The sequence below is a fragment of the Mastacembelus armatus genome, chromosome 12, assembly GCF_900324485.2.
Source record: "Mastacembelus armatus chromosome 12, fMasArm1.2, whole genome shotgun sequence".
NCBI lineage: Eukaryota > Metazoa > Chordata > Actinopteri > Synbranchiformes > Mastacembelidae > Mastacembelus > Mastacembelus armatus.
The window spans coordinates 18,526,211-18,541,179 of record NC_046644.1 but is presented as its reverse complement, the minus strand read 5'-3'; the positions used below and the strand labels follow the sequence as shown (position 1 = coordinate 18,541,179).

The window sequence follows — 14,969 nt, the reverse complement described above, 5'->3', positions numbered from 1 at the left end:
ACAAAGGAAGTTTCCTTTCGAAGGAACTTCTAACAACTAAGAGACATCTGAAACCTGAGACAATGGGCCCCAGTTAGATGTTACGAAACTCACCACTGTATGAATGTAAAATAACTAAAGATAAGAGCTGGAGCAGGATAAAACTGGACTGGAGTGGCATCAAAATGAAAATGAGCAAAGTAACTCAAAATAATTTCTATTTACAGCATAGCACTTGAGTGAATTTGCTCTGTACAGCTATGCATGTGTTAAAGTGAAACCATACATGTTTCAGCTTTCTCTTACTGGACATCTCAGAGAGAGTGAGAGAAGCTTTGCGTTTGGAAAGCGACCGTGTAGCGTGACACACGGTGATCCCACTACACATCGACCACCTGGGTCCAGCAGCATCGGCCAATCGCACCGACACGTGTTCCCCTCCAGCAGAAATGCTGATGCTCTCACCTTGGGGAGGACAAAAGTGTAGACTGAAGCTGTATTTTCTAAGGGTTTCCTCTGTATGCCCCTTGTCCCAAAATACCCAACCAGACAGTTCATTTGCAGTGACATTCTCAGCTGTGACGTGGAGGAAAATTACTGAAACAAAACACAGCGGCAAGTGTGATGCTTTTATGCGAGCAGATGGTCCTCACTGTTACAATGCAATTTGTCTGTGATTGGCTGTAATCGAGCAGGATAATCACCCTATCTCCTGTAGGAAGATGCCATGCAGTAATTATGTTTTTTGTTCAAATTTTAAAAGGTTGTAATCAATCATAAGTGTCATTTGATAATTTTTAAATGTGGATATTTATATTCTCACTCTTATGATTGCTTTCCACTTCCACACACACCCTTCAAAATGCTCATGAAATTGTCTCTTTATTTCCTGCGAACATCATGCTCAGGAACTGGCTTTCAGCAGAGAATGCTTTTCCTACACGTCGTAAAGTTTGAGTCACCAGTCGTGACCATTTCTGATAGTTTCCCTCATCGGTTTAATCATCAACTTCTGGTAATGGAGGCCAGAATTACTGGCAATTAAGAAGCACTTAAGACAAACATGCTTGCACCTGAAGTGCACATGCAGCTTTTATGTCTCCAGCCAGCAGACATGAAGAGACAATGCTTTTTTTATTTCTAAATTTGAATCTAAAGCAAAAACTATTTGACAAAATGTTATATGACAAAAACATAGTGTTAAGCTGATTTTATGGCAATGTCAGAACTAACATATAATAATTTGGCTGCTATTTTATTTGGAATTTAGTGCTAAGTCTCCTCGTGATGTGATGAATTAGAAAGATAAAAGGGGAAAGAAGGTTAAAATATCTGTAAATTCAGTGTGGTGCATTTAAGGTCTCCAGGACAGCTTCTCCTCATGTCAAATGTAGCGACTACCTGTGATGAATGTCTAGAATCTGCCTCCAGCTCTGATCTCCCACATGCTGTCCGTTCAACCGGTTTCGTCACTTTGTGCGTCACCGTTTGTGTTGTAACTGCTCATTAGCAGTGACCTGTGTGTTTCTTAGCTTCCATGCAATCTCAGCGGATGGTGAGGAAAACTGAGCAGAAACTGAACGTGACATGGACCTTGTGGAAGAATAATAGCTGTAAGAGTTGGCTCTGAACGTGTTTGTGTGAGCATCTTTCTGCACTGATGTGGATTACAGTCCACAGATCTCACTGCTATTTCACATTTTGACTTCACTGATAAAAACAACGCAACATAAAAGAAAAGAAATATAAAGACAGACGAGATAAATCAGATATCTTCTTTACCTTAATAGCATAAACATATCAATTGTCATACAAGACTGTCAGAAGCATGGATAAGTAAATAAATGGAGACATCGGTGGGGAAATGATGCTGAAATCAGTTCCCTCTTTGGATTTTCTAGTTTCAGTTACATGGATGTAATAAAACACATAAACACTTTAGTTGGTTATTTGTCTTTAGAAGGGCCGGACGCAGCTCTTAAAAAAAGCTGTGGATTCAGGGTGAGGGGATGGTTTTGTTAGCCAGGCAGGTTAAGGCATCCTGGACTTCACTAATGAACCTCAGAGGGGTAATGATGGAGCGATTCAGAGGACATTTGCACTGTGTTGGCAGGATTTGGATGGACACGCTGAGCAAAATGAAACAGTAACTACATAAAGCAGAGGAACCGTTCCTTCGTAACAAACAGTGTTTAATTGTGCTTCATTATGGTTTACAAAGAAGGGTAACATTTAATTATGGCTGCAAAGCAACACAATGATGCGCACTTACATGTTATTAAGTAAAGTAGCCTAAATAAAGTGTGCAGAATTTAATTTGTTTTTAATTTACCAACAGATGCTGAGTGAACTGAACACAGTACATGAGAAAACAGATTTTCCACAGGGGCTCGGTTTACCCTGGAAAACCGTGTGGTCATTCCCTGGGGGGGGGGGGGGGATGAGGACACACCAGTCACAAATACCATTGTTCAGCCCCTGTTGGGTAATCTGTCTCCCACACTGGAACAAAACTGTTTAGATGGCCATGCGTGACTTGTAATGTCTCCTGTGAGTCGCAGAGTGCTCACATTTGTGATGCTCGTAGTCCGTTTACTGATGTACATGATCAGATTCACAAATTCATCAACGTCTTGTGCAGCGTAGATACAGATACAGTTTAGTGAAATGAAAAGACTTTTCACTGAGAATGAATAAGTGCATTTGTCGTAAATGAATCCAAGTGGATTAAGTTGTTTATAAGAATTCAGTTAATATGAGAGTCTCAGAAAATATACAATATTAATAAATACAGACCCTCATGCTGGTTCATATGCATGTAATTGTCTTGAACTAGTCTTAAAGCTCTACAGATGATCCCTGACTTTCCCCCTGTTCCCAATCACCTGACTCTACCATGCACACCTGTTACCCATTACCTGTTGCCAGACCTGCTCCTCCTACTTACACACGTATTTCCTCTCCTCATTAGTTCCCCAGCAATACCAGCCACCTGTTTCTCTTTGCTCATCACATTTTCATGTTTGCTTTGAGTTTTACATGTTCTCTTGTTTTGCCTTGCCAACTTGCCTGTTTTGTTTTTGTTTTTGTTTTAGTCCCTGGACCCGTCCATCTGCCTACCTCACTCCCTTCCTCCCTGTAAGTTCCTGTTTACTAGTTTATTAAAACCACCACACCATGTGTCTGCACTTGGGTCATCTTATTTGCTGCCTTGTTTTGCGAACATGACAAAATGTGGCATATAGCACCAAGTTAGCGGCTCTGTGACGTTGTACTTGGACACAGGGGTGCTTTTAGCTAAACGCTAACACTGATGATGATGTTATCATGCCCACATTGTTTAACATGTTTACCATGCTAGTTTAGCACGTTACCATGCTAACATTTGCTAATTACTACTAATAGAAATACGACTGAGGCTGAAGTGGAAGTCAGTAGTTTAACAGGTTATTTGGTCATAAACCAAAGTACTGGACGAGAAGGATTGTCAAAGTTACTCCAAATTTTGATCCGCACATACAATGCAGTATATCATTAAAGGAACATTATTACTGCTTAAAATGATAATGTTTTGAGACAACTGCACTCAAAATATTGAGTGTCTGTATCCACTTTAAGCCCCTGCAGAGTGATTGACAAATTATTGATCATTTTCCCTTTCAGAAAGGCCAGATTCAAATGTCACGCTTGATTTCCTCAATCCACAGAGGAGTTCAATCAAACCGTCATCATCATAATCAGCCTGTCAGCCAAAACACTCTTCACATAAGCTCCAACTATTTCATGGCAGAAAAGAATGAGATGCCTCTGCAACACAGTTTGGGGCTGGGCCTTTATCGATATCTAATCTATAAGACATATATTAGTCCATAGGAAATAACCTGTGTATTCATTTCATGGATTCAGTGTGACACTAGGCCTGTTCATTATTCTCCTCACTGAGCACAGAGGGGATAAACAGAAATCTGCCTGAGATAGGCACAGCACAACACCTATCAAATATCAGCATGTGATAGAAATATAACGTGGAATAATAAATAGAAATGCCAGGAGCTAAATAGTCTTAACATTTATGAAGTATTATATAAATAAAGACGTATATTACAGGTGGGCGACCAGGTATGCTCATTAGCCAACCAAATGTGTGTTCATCCACAACTGAAAGTAGTCCCAGTCACATGCACGATTCATTCTGGGTCAAGTAACATTTGTAAAAACTTCAGGACTCAGGTGCATCAGGAAATTAATTTGCTTTTTGTAAAACCCAAAGCGTATTTTTAAATCTGTTTCCCTTCTGAGCCACAGAAAAGTTGGTGAAGTCGTGACGTATTAAGAGACGGCCTAACTGACACACACATAAACACACACTCCTGCTAAAGACACTGTAGGCCATCACACACACACACACACACACACACACACACAGTCGTCTGTGACTGCAGGTGTGTGTGGTCGATGCTACACCTGCAGGCTGTTAATCACTGGCCAACCCATTGATTTGCACCAAGCCATCAATCAAAACATCAGTCACAGATATCGCCTGCTGTTTGCTCTGTGGTGACAATGAGGGGCAGTTATTTTTCAAAGCAAGAGTCAAAGAAAGTGATGATATCTCATATTTGACGGGGCGAAGAAGTGACATGTGCTCCCCTGATAATCTTAAAGGCGTCATGGAGCCTGGTTCAACCTACAGTACCTGCTTTGTACAAGCAGCAGAGCTGAATTGGTCTAGGATGTACTAATTACTAAATGTTTATTATTATATTATTGTAACTGTGAATTGGTGGTTGAATGGTTTTCACTGTTGCCTCACATCAAGAAGGTTCCTGGTGTGAAACCCATCAGGGGCCTTTCTGTGTGGAGGTTGCATGTTCTCCCTGTGCTTGTGTGGGTTTTCTCCAGGTCCTCTGGTTTCCTCCCACAGTCCAAAAACATGTATGTCAGGTTGATTGGTGACTCTAAATTGCCCATAGGAGTGAGTGTGAGTGTGTGAGGTTGTTTGTCTCTATGTGGCCCTGTGATGGACTGGTGACCTGTCCAGGGTGGACCCCTGCCTTTCACCCAAAGAGAGCTGGGATAGGCTCCAGCTGATCCCTGGGACCCTGGTTAGGAATAAGCGGGCATATATGATGGATGTAAACCTGAATATTGAGGATCAGGGTCCATACGTTTGAAAATGCTGCAGGTATAAAACCATGAACTGTCATTCACCATCCAGCCACCAGGTGTCCCTGAAACTGCCTGACTTTCCACTTGCTCTTACCAGTTTTTGCCTGTTGTTTTTTGGATATTTATCCACTCTACCAGACTACATTTCATCCATATTTCAGCTGCCTGCTTTGGTTTCCAATATTAGAAATGCAGACATGCATTTTGGCCAATAACATGTCCCAGACAAACACAAACAGCAGCAGCTATGAAGACAGTGACATCGTCAGTCACATGTTTTTAAATTACTACAAAATGTGACTTTAAAGTTTGCCCCACTACTTTAGTTCACTACTGAACAGAACCAGTGCTGTCTGGGAAGGTGGAGCAATAAATACCTCCCATATGTGTCCCTCCACTGAAACTAATGGATTGAAAGTAATTTAATGGAGCAGTGCACAGAACAGACAGGATCTGTTTCAGGGCTTTATTTTGTTTGATACAATGAGCAAGAAAATTAATTATATCTTTATGTACGACATCCAGTTAGAGATAAATGTGCAGGCAGTTTTCTGATAAACAGAGCAGACCACAAACATAGATGAAAATCTAACATAGCACAGAATGATACCTGGGCACAGCTTAGGGTAATTGTGTTTTTATATTTAGATATACATTCTGTGTTTGTTGCAGTGAGGGCTGTGGAGTACCAATATTCCTGTGGAAAGTCTTGAGATTATTTGTTTTTGCTTGTTTCATACTGTGGCACAAATTAAAAGAGGAAGCACATTCTGAAACCACTGCAATAACAGCAAAACAACAGTTGGGTGCTTTGTCATGCAGTATAGTTTTATTACAAAAAGGTTGGATACAAATCTAACTGCATCATGACAATAGATATGTATTTATTATACTGAACTTTTATTATCTCTTTTCCTCTCATCCTCTTTGCCATCTGTAGCATCACGTGTCATTCAGCAAAACAAACAAGGTAACATTCATTTTAGCACCATTCCCTTTCAAGAATGCTGACCGTGAACCCAAACATAATAACAGAATTATCTGGACTAATACACAAAGTAAAAACAAAAGCACGGACATCTCATTGCACTTTATTTAGCAACAACCAGAAAGACTCAAACGAGAATAAAACAACAGAAATAAAGGAATATCCAGTGAATTGAAGAGTTGAGTAGCATAATATCACTGTGAATTCTTATTTTTCCTACATTTTTATGATCATATCTTTTGATATCAGACATTTTGGAATTGATTGGGTGGAGCTGTTGCTTTTAATAAAATATTTGTTTTAATGCTTGCAGCCAAATGATGCATTTGTCACATTATGATCCTGATGGGATCAGTTATTGAAACAGAAATCTTCCACATTGTTGACTTTGATTGTCTGTAGTTCCTGGCTGTCCAGTAGCCGGTAGCTGAAAGACACTCGGCTGACAAACCGCCCGCTGGACACCATCCTCACCACTGTGTTGTCACAGCCAATCTTCATGTGGGCTGCAGGTGGAAGGACAGAAAACATTAAGTCTTAGTCCAGCCGGTATGTTTGTAAAGGAAGGCAGGAGATGAGCATGCACTCACTGGGTCCGGTGAAGGAGATGCAGAGGTCTGTGATTGGCAGCAGCTTCGATGTGTCGATGCCATTTCCTCCCAGCAGCTGCACAAAATCTCCTGATTCTGCACATCCAGGCATGGACCTCTATGGAAATCAACAAATAGCTTTTTAACACGTGGTCAATACTCTCAAAGAGCAGGATTAACTTTATCATAGCAATACGGTCAGCTGTAAAAATACTGGTGAGCACAAAGAAAATAAAAGGTGATTTAAAAAATGAAAATCTTGTCAGTGAAATTTTAATTTCGACCTAAAAGAAAAGGTCATGCAGAGTTATGGAACCAGAGTATCTCACAGAGTACAGCTACAGATGCAGGGGTTTTTTTTGTATCTAGTGACAAGGAGGTTTTAAATTGATTCGTCTTTATTTTCATTTTTAGATGAAGATGTCCCTCTGATGAACGTAAGAGCAACGGTCACTCTCTTTTAGCTCTGGGTTTGGTCTCCACCACCTCCTGAGGGAAATCTGTGGCTCTTTAGCAGCTAAATGCTCCACTATGTTCTCCAGCTGGTATCTGACTGTGTCTGTCTGCTGTGGCTTTTTACAGCCTTTTCACTAATAACCAGCCAGCTGACAGTGGTGAGGCAATGACTTTTCAATGCTCTTTAAACAGAAAGTGAAAAGTGTGTATGGAAAGTGAGGTGTTGAGTTTTTCAAATGTTGTTTTTCAATGTTTTAATCTCACTGAGCAAAATTCAATTTTGTACGATAATGTTAAACAAGATATTATACAGAAAGAAGTATTTTTGCACATGTTCACCTTGGGGAAGTTGTTGTAGTGTCCCAGACTAAACTCTGAGATGTCGATCTCCACTGGATATATGATGGAGAAGCTGCAGTTCCTGTGCTGCTGCGGGATCACCATTGTGTAAGTCCCCTCTGGTGACTGGGAGATAACATTACATGCTGCAGGGAGACGAGAAATGGTGGAAGGATGGATGTTACAAGGATTTCGTCACGTATAAAGGTAATGTAGACAGAAACACACGCACAATACTCACCAGACACATGCACAAATTACTGAATATGTACAAACACATGGTAAAAGTTACTTTAATCATGCACCTCCTGTGTTAGAGAAGGGCTATTGGTTTGTGTAACTAAAGCGATGTAAATCTGTGATATGTGGGAAAATCATTGCACAGGTTTAATACTTCGACTTGGCCCTTACATTTTTTTTTTTTTGCATTTTACTGCAGGGCAGGATTTGCAGTGTGATAACGTCCAGATCCAGAAACACATTGGTGGCAAACTGTCCCCTGTTGGTGCACTTGGTGACTAAAGCACCCTGCCAGGCTTGTATCATCACCACAGACTCACACATTAATCAGTGCATGAATCTGATCACCCTTTACACACACACACACACACACACACGAGTCCAGAGATGTTGGATTTGAAGGGATTTTACTGTTTACTGTCTACTTACGGAAAGGGTTGATGTGTTTTCTGACCGTCAGGGTGAAGCTGCTGCCGGCACTATGAATGCGGAAGAAGACCATGGCCACGTTCTGAGAGGAGCGCACGGTTCTCCTCAGTGAGCCAGAGTCACAGTAATCCACGTAACGCTCGAACAGAGGCAGTGGGTGATCCTGGGTGCTGGGGAACTTCTCTCCTTTCATCACCCAGCCGTCAAACACCTTCGTGGGACACATGAACACATTCAGTCAAACTGGATTTCTGCAGGTTAGTTTCCTCTAACTGAAATTTATAGTGGATCATATGAGGAGATATGTAAACCATCATTAGCATGTAGAGAGCATCAGTGTGCAGCCTCAGGTCACCAGAACAAGCAAGATTATGTACAATTGCATTGTGGTAATGAAGCACCAGAGTGTGGTGGCATGCACAGGCTGCAGCACAAAAACAAAGCCACATTTCATCCCCAGACATTATTAAAGACACTGACCTGGGGATTTGCTTCCATGCAACAGGAGTTTATGACGTTCCAATTAAAACCGATTTCATTAAGCACAATTAGCATTTAAAGTTCATATTTTAGCTTTGCTTACCGTGATGAAGTCCCCTCCTCTGCAGTCGATGTCCACGTTGTCATAATCCACACTGATCAGCTCATTGGGCTCTGCCATGAAGAAAGCAGCACAGCTGAGCTGAGGACGCTCTGCTGTGAACGTGAACTGACCCTCCATTGCCACCATGTCCAAACAGCCTGGGAAACAGACACACACTCACAGATCAATGCATTTTACCACCAGACAAGTGTCAATGTCATGAGCAAAAACTAGAAATAGCAGGATGAAATTTGATTTTGGTTAAAGCACTTTTATTTTCCCTTACTTATTTATTTTATTTTATTCTGTTTCCCTTTTGTGCTCAGCATATATGAATAAATTCTATATATATTGTCAATAAAACTAATTGAAATTGAAAACAACCAAAACTAAGAAACATGAAGTTTAAGGTAAACACTAAGTTTTTATTTTGTGATATAAATAAATGCAAATCTGTCTTTTTTTTTTTATCTCCCCCTTACACACATATTTTGGACGCTGCTCACCCTGACATTTATCCTTTTTGGAAGATACAGACCGGCTGTTTATATAGATTTCATGTGACTTACGCAAAGGTCGGCGATACATTAATTCCTCAGGTGTTTCTCTCTTGAGTTCCGAGTTGAAAAATGAATATAATTCATCTTTTGAGATCTCGTTGTTCTGTAAAAAAAGCCCATATGTGTTCAGAGTTTGACTGTGATGTTTGAGGAAGAGGACACATTTAAAAAGTATGTTAAAGTATTGACTCACCTCGATGTACCGGGAGTCTCCCTTCAGGACAGACAGACACAACACAAGAAAGAAGAGCTGCTCTCGGAAAGTGCGCTCCATTACGCGCATCTATGGCTGCGTGGCGCACCTGAGCGGAGAAGGTCTGAGCTGCTCTGCGACCAGCGCCGCTTTTTATAGGAACAAATCGGGATCCACCATATGACATGGTCGCTGTCACACACCGTGATCCCCCCGTCCTCGCCTCCCCATCCAATTGCGTGGTTGTGACGAGAGCAAGGATGGACACGCTCGTTGAGAGACGGAGGGAGAGAAATGGGCAGCTGGTGCCAAAAGGAGCTCAAACAGCAGATAAACTGGACTCACCCTCTTCAGACTGTCTCAGGTTTCTGCAGCGCCCACACTGCTATCTATTCATTAATCACCTGATCCATAATGGAAACTGTGTCGCTGGTCACTATGTGGTTTAAATACAGTTTATAAAATATGTAAATATCTAATTAGGGGTAAATAAAGATAATTATAGTCCAAACATTTCTGTGACGAGGGTCAAACTTCTGCTGATGAAGATCATGATCCAAAACTTCACAACACCTGCTAAATGGATCTTTAGGACAGACGCGCAGTTTGTGTGTTTTGGCTGTTTGTTGTTGTTGTTTTTTTTGTTACAAATTTTATTAATCAAATAAGTCCAGCCAACAGGGGGTCAGAGGTCACAGAAGGGTTAAAGACTGTATTTCCGCTCTGATGCACTTCCTGTTACACAAACGGAGGCCGTCCATGTTCAGGTCCAACCTGCACCTTTTCTGTACAACCTCGGACAGACGCTCACACTGTGCGGTTCATACTGTTTTCATACACTACCTGTGCATGGACATTTCGCTGGTAAATAACTTTACGCACGGAGGGGCCGCCAGGCGGAAACAGATGAGTGGACCCATGGAGCAGAGATTCGACGTCCCGTTTGGAAAACACCTGTGCTCCCTGATCACGATGCTCCTGATAAACTATCGATTTAAATCCAGCCGCTCGTCGAGGGACCCGAGTCTGCGGCGTCTCCTGAGGAGGTGAGTAACCGGGAGCTCTGTGCACCTACCTGGCCAGAGAGAGCTTGATAAACACCTGGAAAACAACTAGAAAACAGCCTGTGAATCTGTTCTAGGCGCCTCTTGTGTCAGGAAGCAGAAGTGATCGAAAACATTTCAGACTGTCAATCATAGCAAGCGGATCAATCAGAAAATGACGCACCAAATGTCGCCTTTGGTTTAGGGAACGTCAATATGGTGAAATACTGTATTAGAGCCAAAAGCCTTAAATTTAGAAAACATGAACCTGTGTGTGAAACATCGAACACGGTTAAATCCAACTTGACGAACTTTAGACAAATTAGAAACTGTCTGATTTTGGATTTAGTCAAGACATTTCTGCATCTCATAGTCCGATTGTACCTGCCGTGTGTGAGGGCCAGTGAAACTGAGTGATGGGACTTATGCACCATCATTTCACACCCTGAGCTGCTTTCACACCTGCCTTGTGTGTTGAGGTCCTAACAGTCCCCATGGTCCTAATAGAGCCCAGGTCCTAACAGTCCCTGTGGTCAGACCCCTAACTGAGAAAACCTGCAGTGAAACCAGGGTGAACATCATCATCAGCTGCTGATTATGAACTAAATGACATAAAAATTAATTTCTCTCAAAAATAGATATTTTGACACTTTCTCTGACACATCTGGCTCGACTACATGCCACGATGAGCTTTTTATAGGCACCGAAAAACAAATGAGAGGAAGTAAGAGTGGCGTACTTGTTAAAAAGTTAAAATTGTCAGACTTTACTGAGAGACAAGGACACAGAGTTCTTGTGTCTGAGCTCAGTCCCGTTGGTCTGCAGCTGCCTCAGGCTGTTGAAAAGGTCAGTCCATTCAAATGCAGAAATTGGGCCTTGGTGTAATCCACGCTGTTGGTTGGTGCAAAACAACATGTTTGTGTCTGCAAGATAAGGTGTGTGTCCCAGCATATCTGCATTGAAACCTAAGAAAACAGGGAAATCTGGAAAACCCATTCAAATATTTGTATCTGCCTAGAAGGCAAACAGAAAAGCAGAGAAGCTTTTTAAAAACATGAATTTGGTGCAAGAAAGTATGAGCTGCTTGCGTTTCCTGCAGCTTCTCCAGTCTCTTCCTTATATATTTATATATATATATAGGGTGTTATTTCAATACAGAGAAATAATTTGTCATGCATGTCGTACTTTATGTGACACAAATCCAAAACACTTTCATCATATGATGGATGTAATTTGAGCAACACGCATTTAAATCCCACCCACACTTAATTGTGGTCACTAATTCGAGCTGTTTTGAACTTTGCATAAAGACCTTTCCATTTGTACAGTCTCTAAACCTATTTGCTGCCTCTTTGAAGCAGTGTCTGTAGGGAGTTTCATCTGGCTGCTGAGTGAATTTGCAGAGATGCCACTTGAGATTCTGCAGCTTTTCATTTCTCCCTGAGAGCTTTGGCTGAATAGCAGATACCATTAAGTGCTGGTGGAGAAGCTTCATTAGTCTCCATCAAATCAGACGCTTCCCTTCGGACGTTTTGTGGAGCAGACGCAAAATTAGTGTCCACTTTATCAAATTCAGTTTCTCAAACATGTTTGTGCCATTGCAGGTAGAAGACTTAGCATCTGCATGAGCTGCAGCTCTTAAACAAAAATGACTCGGTGTTGCTTGAGTGCCACTTATCTCTCAGTTTGGAAGCTTCAGATCATAGTGCAGATCTTTGCCTTTTTATGTGTCCCTCGGTGTAATATTTCCAATAATAGTGGGCTCCTTTAACCAATTAGAGTTAGAGATCATTATGGGGTTAGTCTACGGAGATCAGTCAGAGGCTGAGACATGAGCACATAAGTTTAGCAGCTATTATGTTTACCACATCCACTATTTTAGATTGTTTTGGCATGTTAACATTTGCTAGCACCACTAAGACCTGAGGCTCATGGGAAATATCACTAGTTTTTGGCAGAGATTTGATTATAAACTGAAGTGATGGTCATGACAAGCAAAGTCTTTAGGATTCATCCTCTGGGAACATGGAATGTCAAACTAATTTAATGCTAATTTCACAAAATACTTGCTGAAATATTCGTCTGTGCCCAAGAGACAGAGCGATGCTGCTGTTAGCATCATTAAAAAGATAATATTAGTTTAAGTGACTAAATAGATATGTTTTACTGATCTTCCATCTTGACACATCTACCCCTTATTTATCCCCTGATTCTTGTAAAAACCTTAAATTAAACCATAAATAAGAATTCTAACAGTTTTGAGGCTTTGTAAAAATATTTGTTCAAATTTCATCAGTTACTTTGTTTTATTTTGAAAAGCGTCTGTTTTATTTTGAAAAGCGTCTTCAAATAGCCCCAGATGGCAGCACACAACAATATAAATTCAGCCCATGCTGCGTGACAGCGGCGTGAGCCAAACGCTGTGACTGAGATGCTGTGACTTGACTGTGAGATCCTTGTGTCTGCTCCCCTGACACTGATAAACTGCCCTCACATTCAGCACAAGTGACATGTTCATCAAAACGTCTGAAACCGTTTAAGTCCTGTGCGTTCCCATATTTGAGGAAAATCGCGTTTCTTGTGACACAATAAACTGCCACAAATTGTCGAGAGTCTCCTGTCGATAGAGTTTGAGTCCCAGACTATGTGTTAAAGGTGGCAGCAGTCTGCTCATGGGACACACTCTCTTTAGAGCCTTTAAAGGTTAAAGGTCAGCAACATGTTATACAGAGCTGACCGAAGGAGTCTTAAATAGCAAAAACACAAATCGATACATTGAGCTTTCTGCATTTTTTGCTGCAGAAGACATCGGCCTCATGACGTATTGGATTCAAAACAGGAAGCTAGTTCCATTTCAGCCTGGATCATGTGTGCACGCGTTAGTACCAGCACCAAATTATTTTCCAGGTTTAAACACGAGTTTCCCCTGCTACAGAATAATCATTTGCCGACTGAACTCACCACGTGTTCATTTGAAAACGCTAAGCACAGGGACACTTCAGTGTTTTTGTCATTAATAATATCAACAATATCAGCTGCAGAACTGTGCAACTGACCTGCCACACATTAGGAAGTGTGTGTGCTTGTGCTTCTTCATCTTTGTGAGGACCATTTTGAGAATAATTCTATCAAAGCGAGGACATTTTGGCTGGTCGTCGGTTTTTCAGACCCCTGTCTGAGGGTTAACACTTGGTTTTAGGGTTGAGCTTGAGCTTAGACGTTTAGTTGCGATGGTCGAGTGTTCAGGTAAGGGTTTAGGGAATACGTTATGTTTAATGACCGTCCTCATAAAGATAGAAGTACAAGTATGGCTCTGTGTGTGAGGCGGATTCAGTTCAGCCATGCATAATTCAGATTTGGGGAAACAAAGGCCTGCTTATGTCATAACAGGGTAAGCTGCAAAATCCTGCAAGTTGAGCAGAAGAGAATGAAATCCAGCTTCTTCCGAGAACCATTCAGCATCTTTGGTTTTTATGTGGCTTCCAGGAATTTTACATATTCATATAGTCAATCTAATAAACCGGCAACGCATTGAGTTTACTACTTCATTAAATTGTTTTCTATTTGATTTACCAGCCAGAAGTTTGGTTTAAATTATTGTGCTTTGAAAATTTCGTCCCATTAATTTAGCTATTATATAATTATTGACTGGTGAGAATCACTTTATTTTTAACTTCACATGTTTTTGTCACTTGTCCTGAGTATTAAGGGAAAATAAAAGGAAATTTGTCCATTTCAGCTTATTCACAACATTTTGACTTGTTTCTCAAAATGCCATGAATCAAAGAAATAAATAATCTTCCTCCTTCCAGTAACACTGGAAGTAAAACTTCAGTCTTGATATTTCCACGTCAACATGTTAAAATCTTCCTGCCCTCTGTTTTCCCCTTATCCCTAAAAATCTTCATTTCTGTGTTGTTGTTTCTTTCCTTCCACATTTGGACCTCACCTGCTAATTTCTAATCAGAATACGGAAAAATAAGAAACCACTGACAAATTGCCCCAAAGTCCCGATCAGATTTTACCTTCTGTGCTTGTTTTGCCCTCTGCTGGCCAACTGAGGCGCCTGCACAGAAAAGACATCCCATCTTCAAATGAATTAAACAAATCAGAAAAATAAATAGCACACATTATTATTTGTTTTTGTAAAAATAAATACATGTAAAAAATGAAACACATTAAAAATGATTATTGCCCATAAGTGTGTGTTGAAGTTCAGGCTTCAACTGCAGCTAATGACTCTGTTTTTAGACTATTTAAGTGGATATTTTCCACTGACTTCACAGCCTTTTTAGTAGAAAACTCCTCACCCACAGCTTAGCAATTAACTGCAGTCTGTGTAAACAAAAGGGAATAAAAAGACAGATGCCCACTTAACTGCTGAAGCCTCATATCAGCCT

The 14,969-nt window shown here is 40.9% G+C and overlaps 2 protein-coding genes across 2 annotated transcripts in view; one reads left to right on the top strand and one right to left on the bottom strand.

The window, feature by feature from the left end:
* Positions 1-5,955: 5,955 nt before the first annotated feature.
* crhbp (corticotropin releasing hormone binding protein) lies at positions 5,956-9,688 on the bottom strand. The gene is made up of 7 exons (XM_026297682.2): positions 9,527-9,688; positions 9,343-9,436; positions 8,774-8,931; positions 8,191-8,401; positions 7,522-7,667; positions 6,727-6,844; positions 5,956-6,642 (listed from the first exon to the last, which is right to left on the bottom strand). The coding sequence occupies exons 1-7, from the start codon at positions 9,614-9,616 to the stop codon at positions 6,488-6,490; spliced, it is 972 nt and encodes a 323-aa protein (XP_026153467.1). The 5' UTR covers positions 9,617-9,688; the 3' UTR covers positions 5,956-6,487.
* A 497-nt stretch (positions 9,689-10,185) lies between these two features.
* pde8b (phosphodiesterase 8B) overlaps positions 10,186-14,969 on the top strand; it is a 42,778-nt gene continuing 37,994 nt past the window's right edge. The window contains exon 1 of the mRNA XM_026297038.2: positions 10,186-10,572. The gene's annotated coding sequence lies outside the window, so the exon portion shown is untranslated. The remainder of the gene's footprint in view (positions 10,573-14,969) is intronic.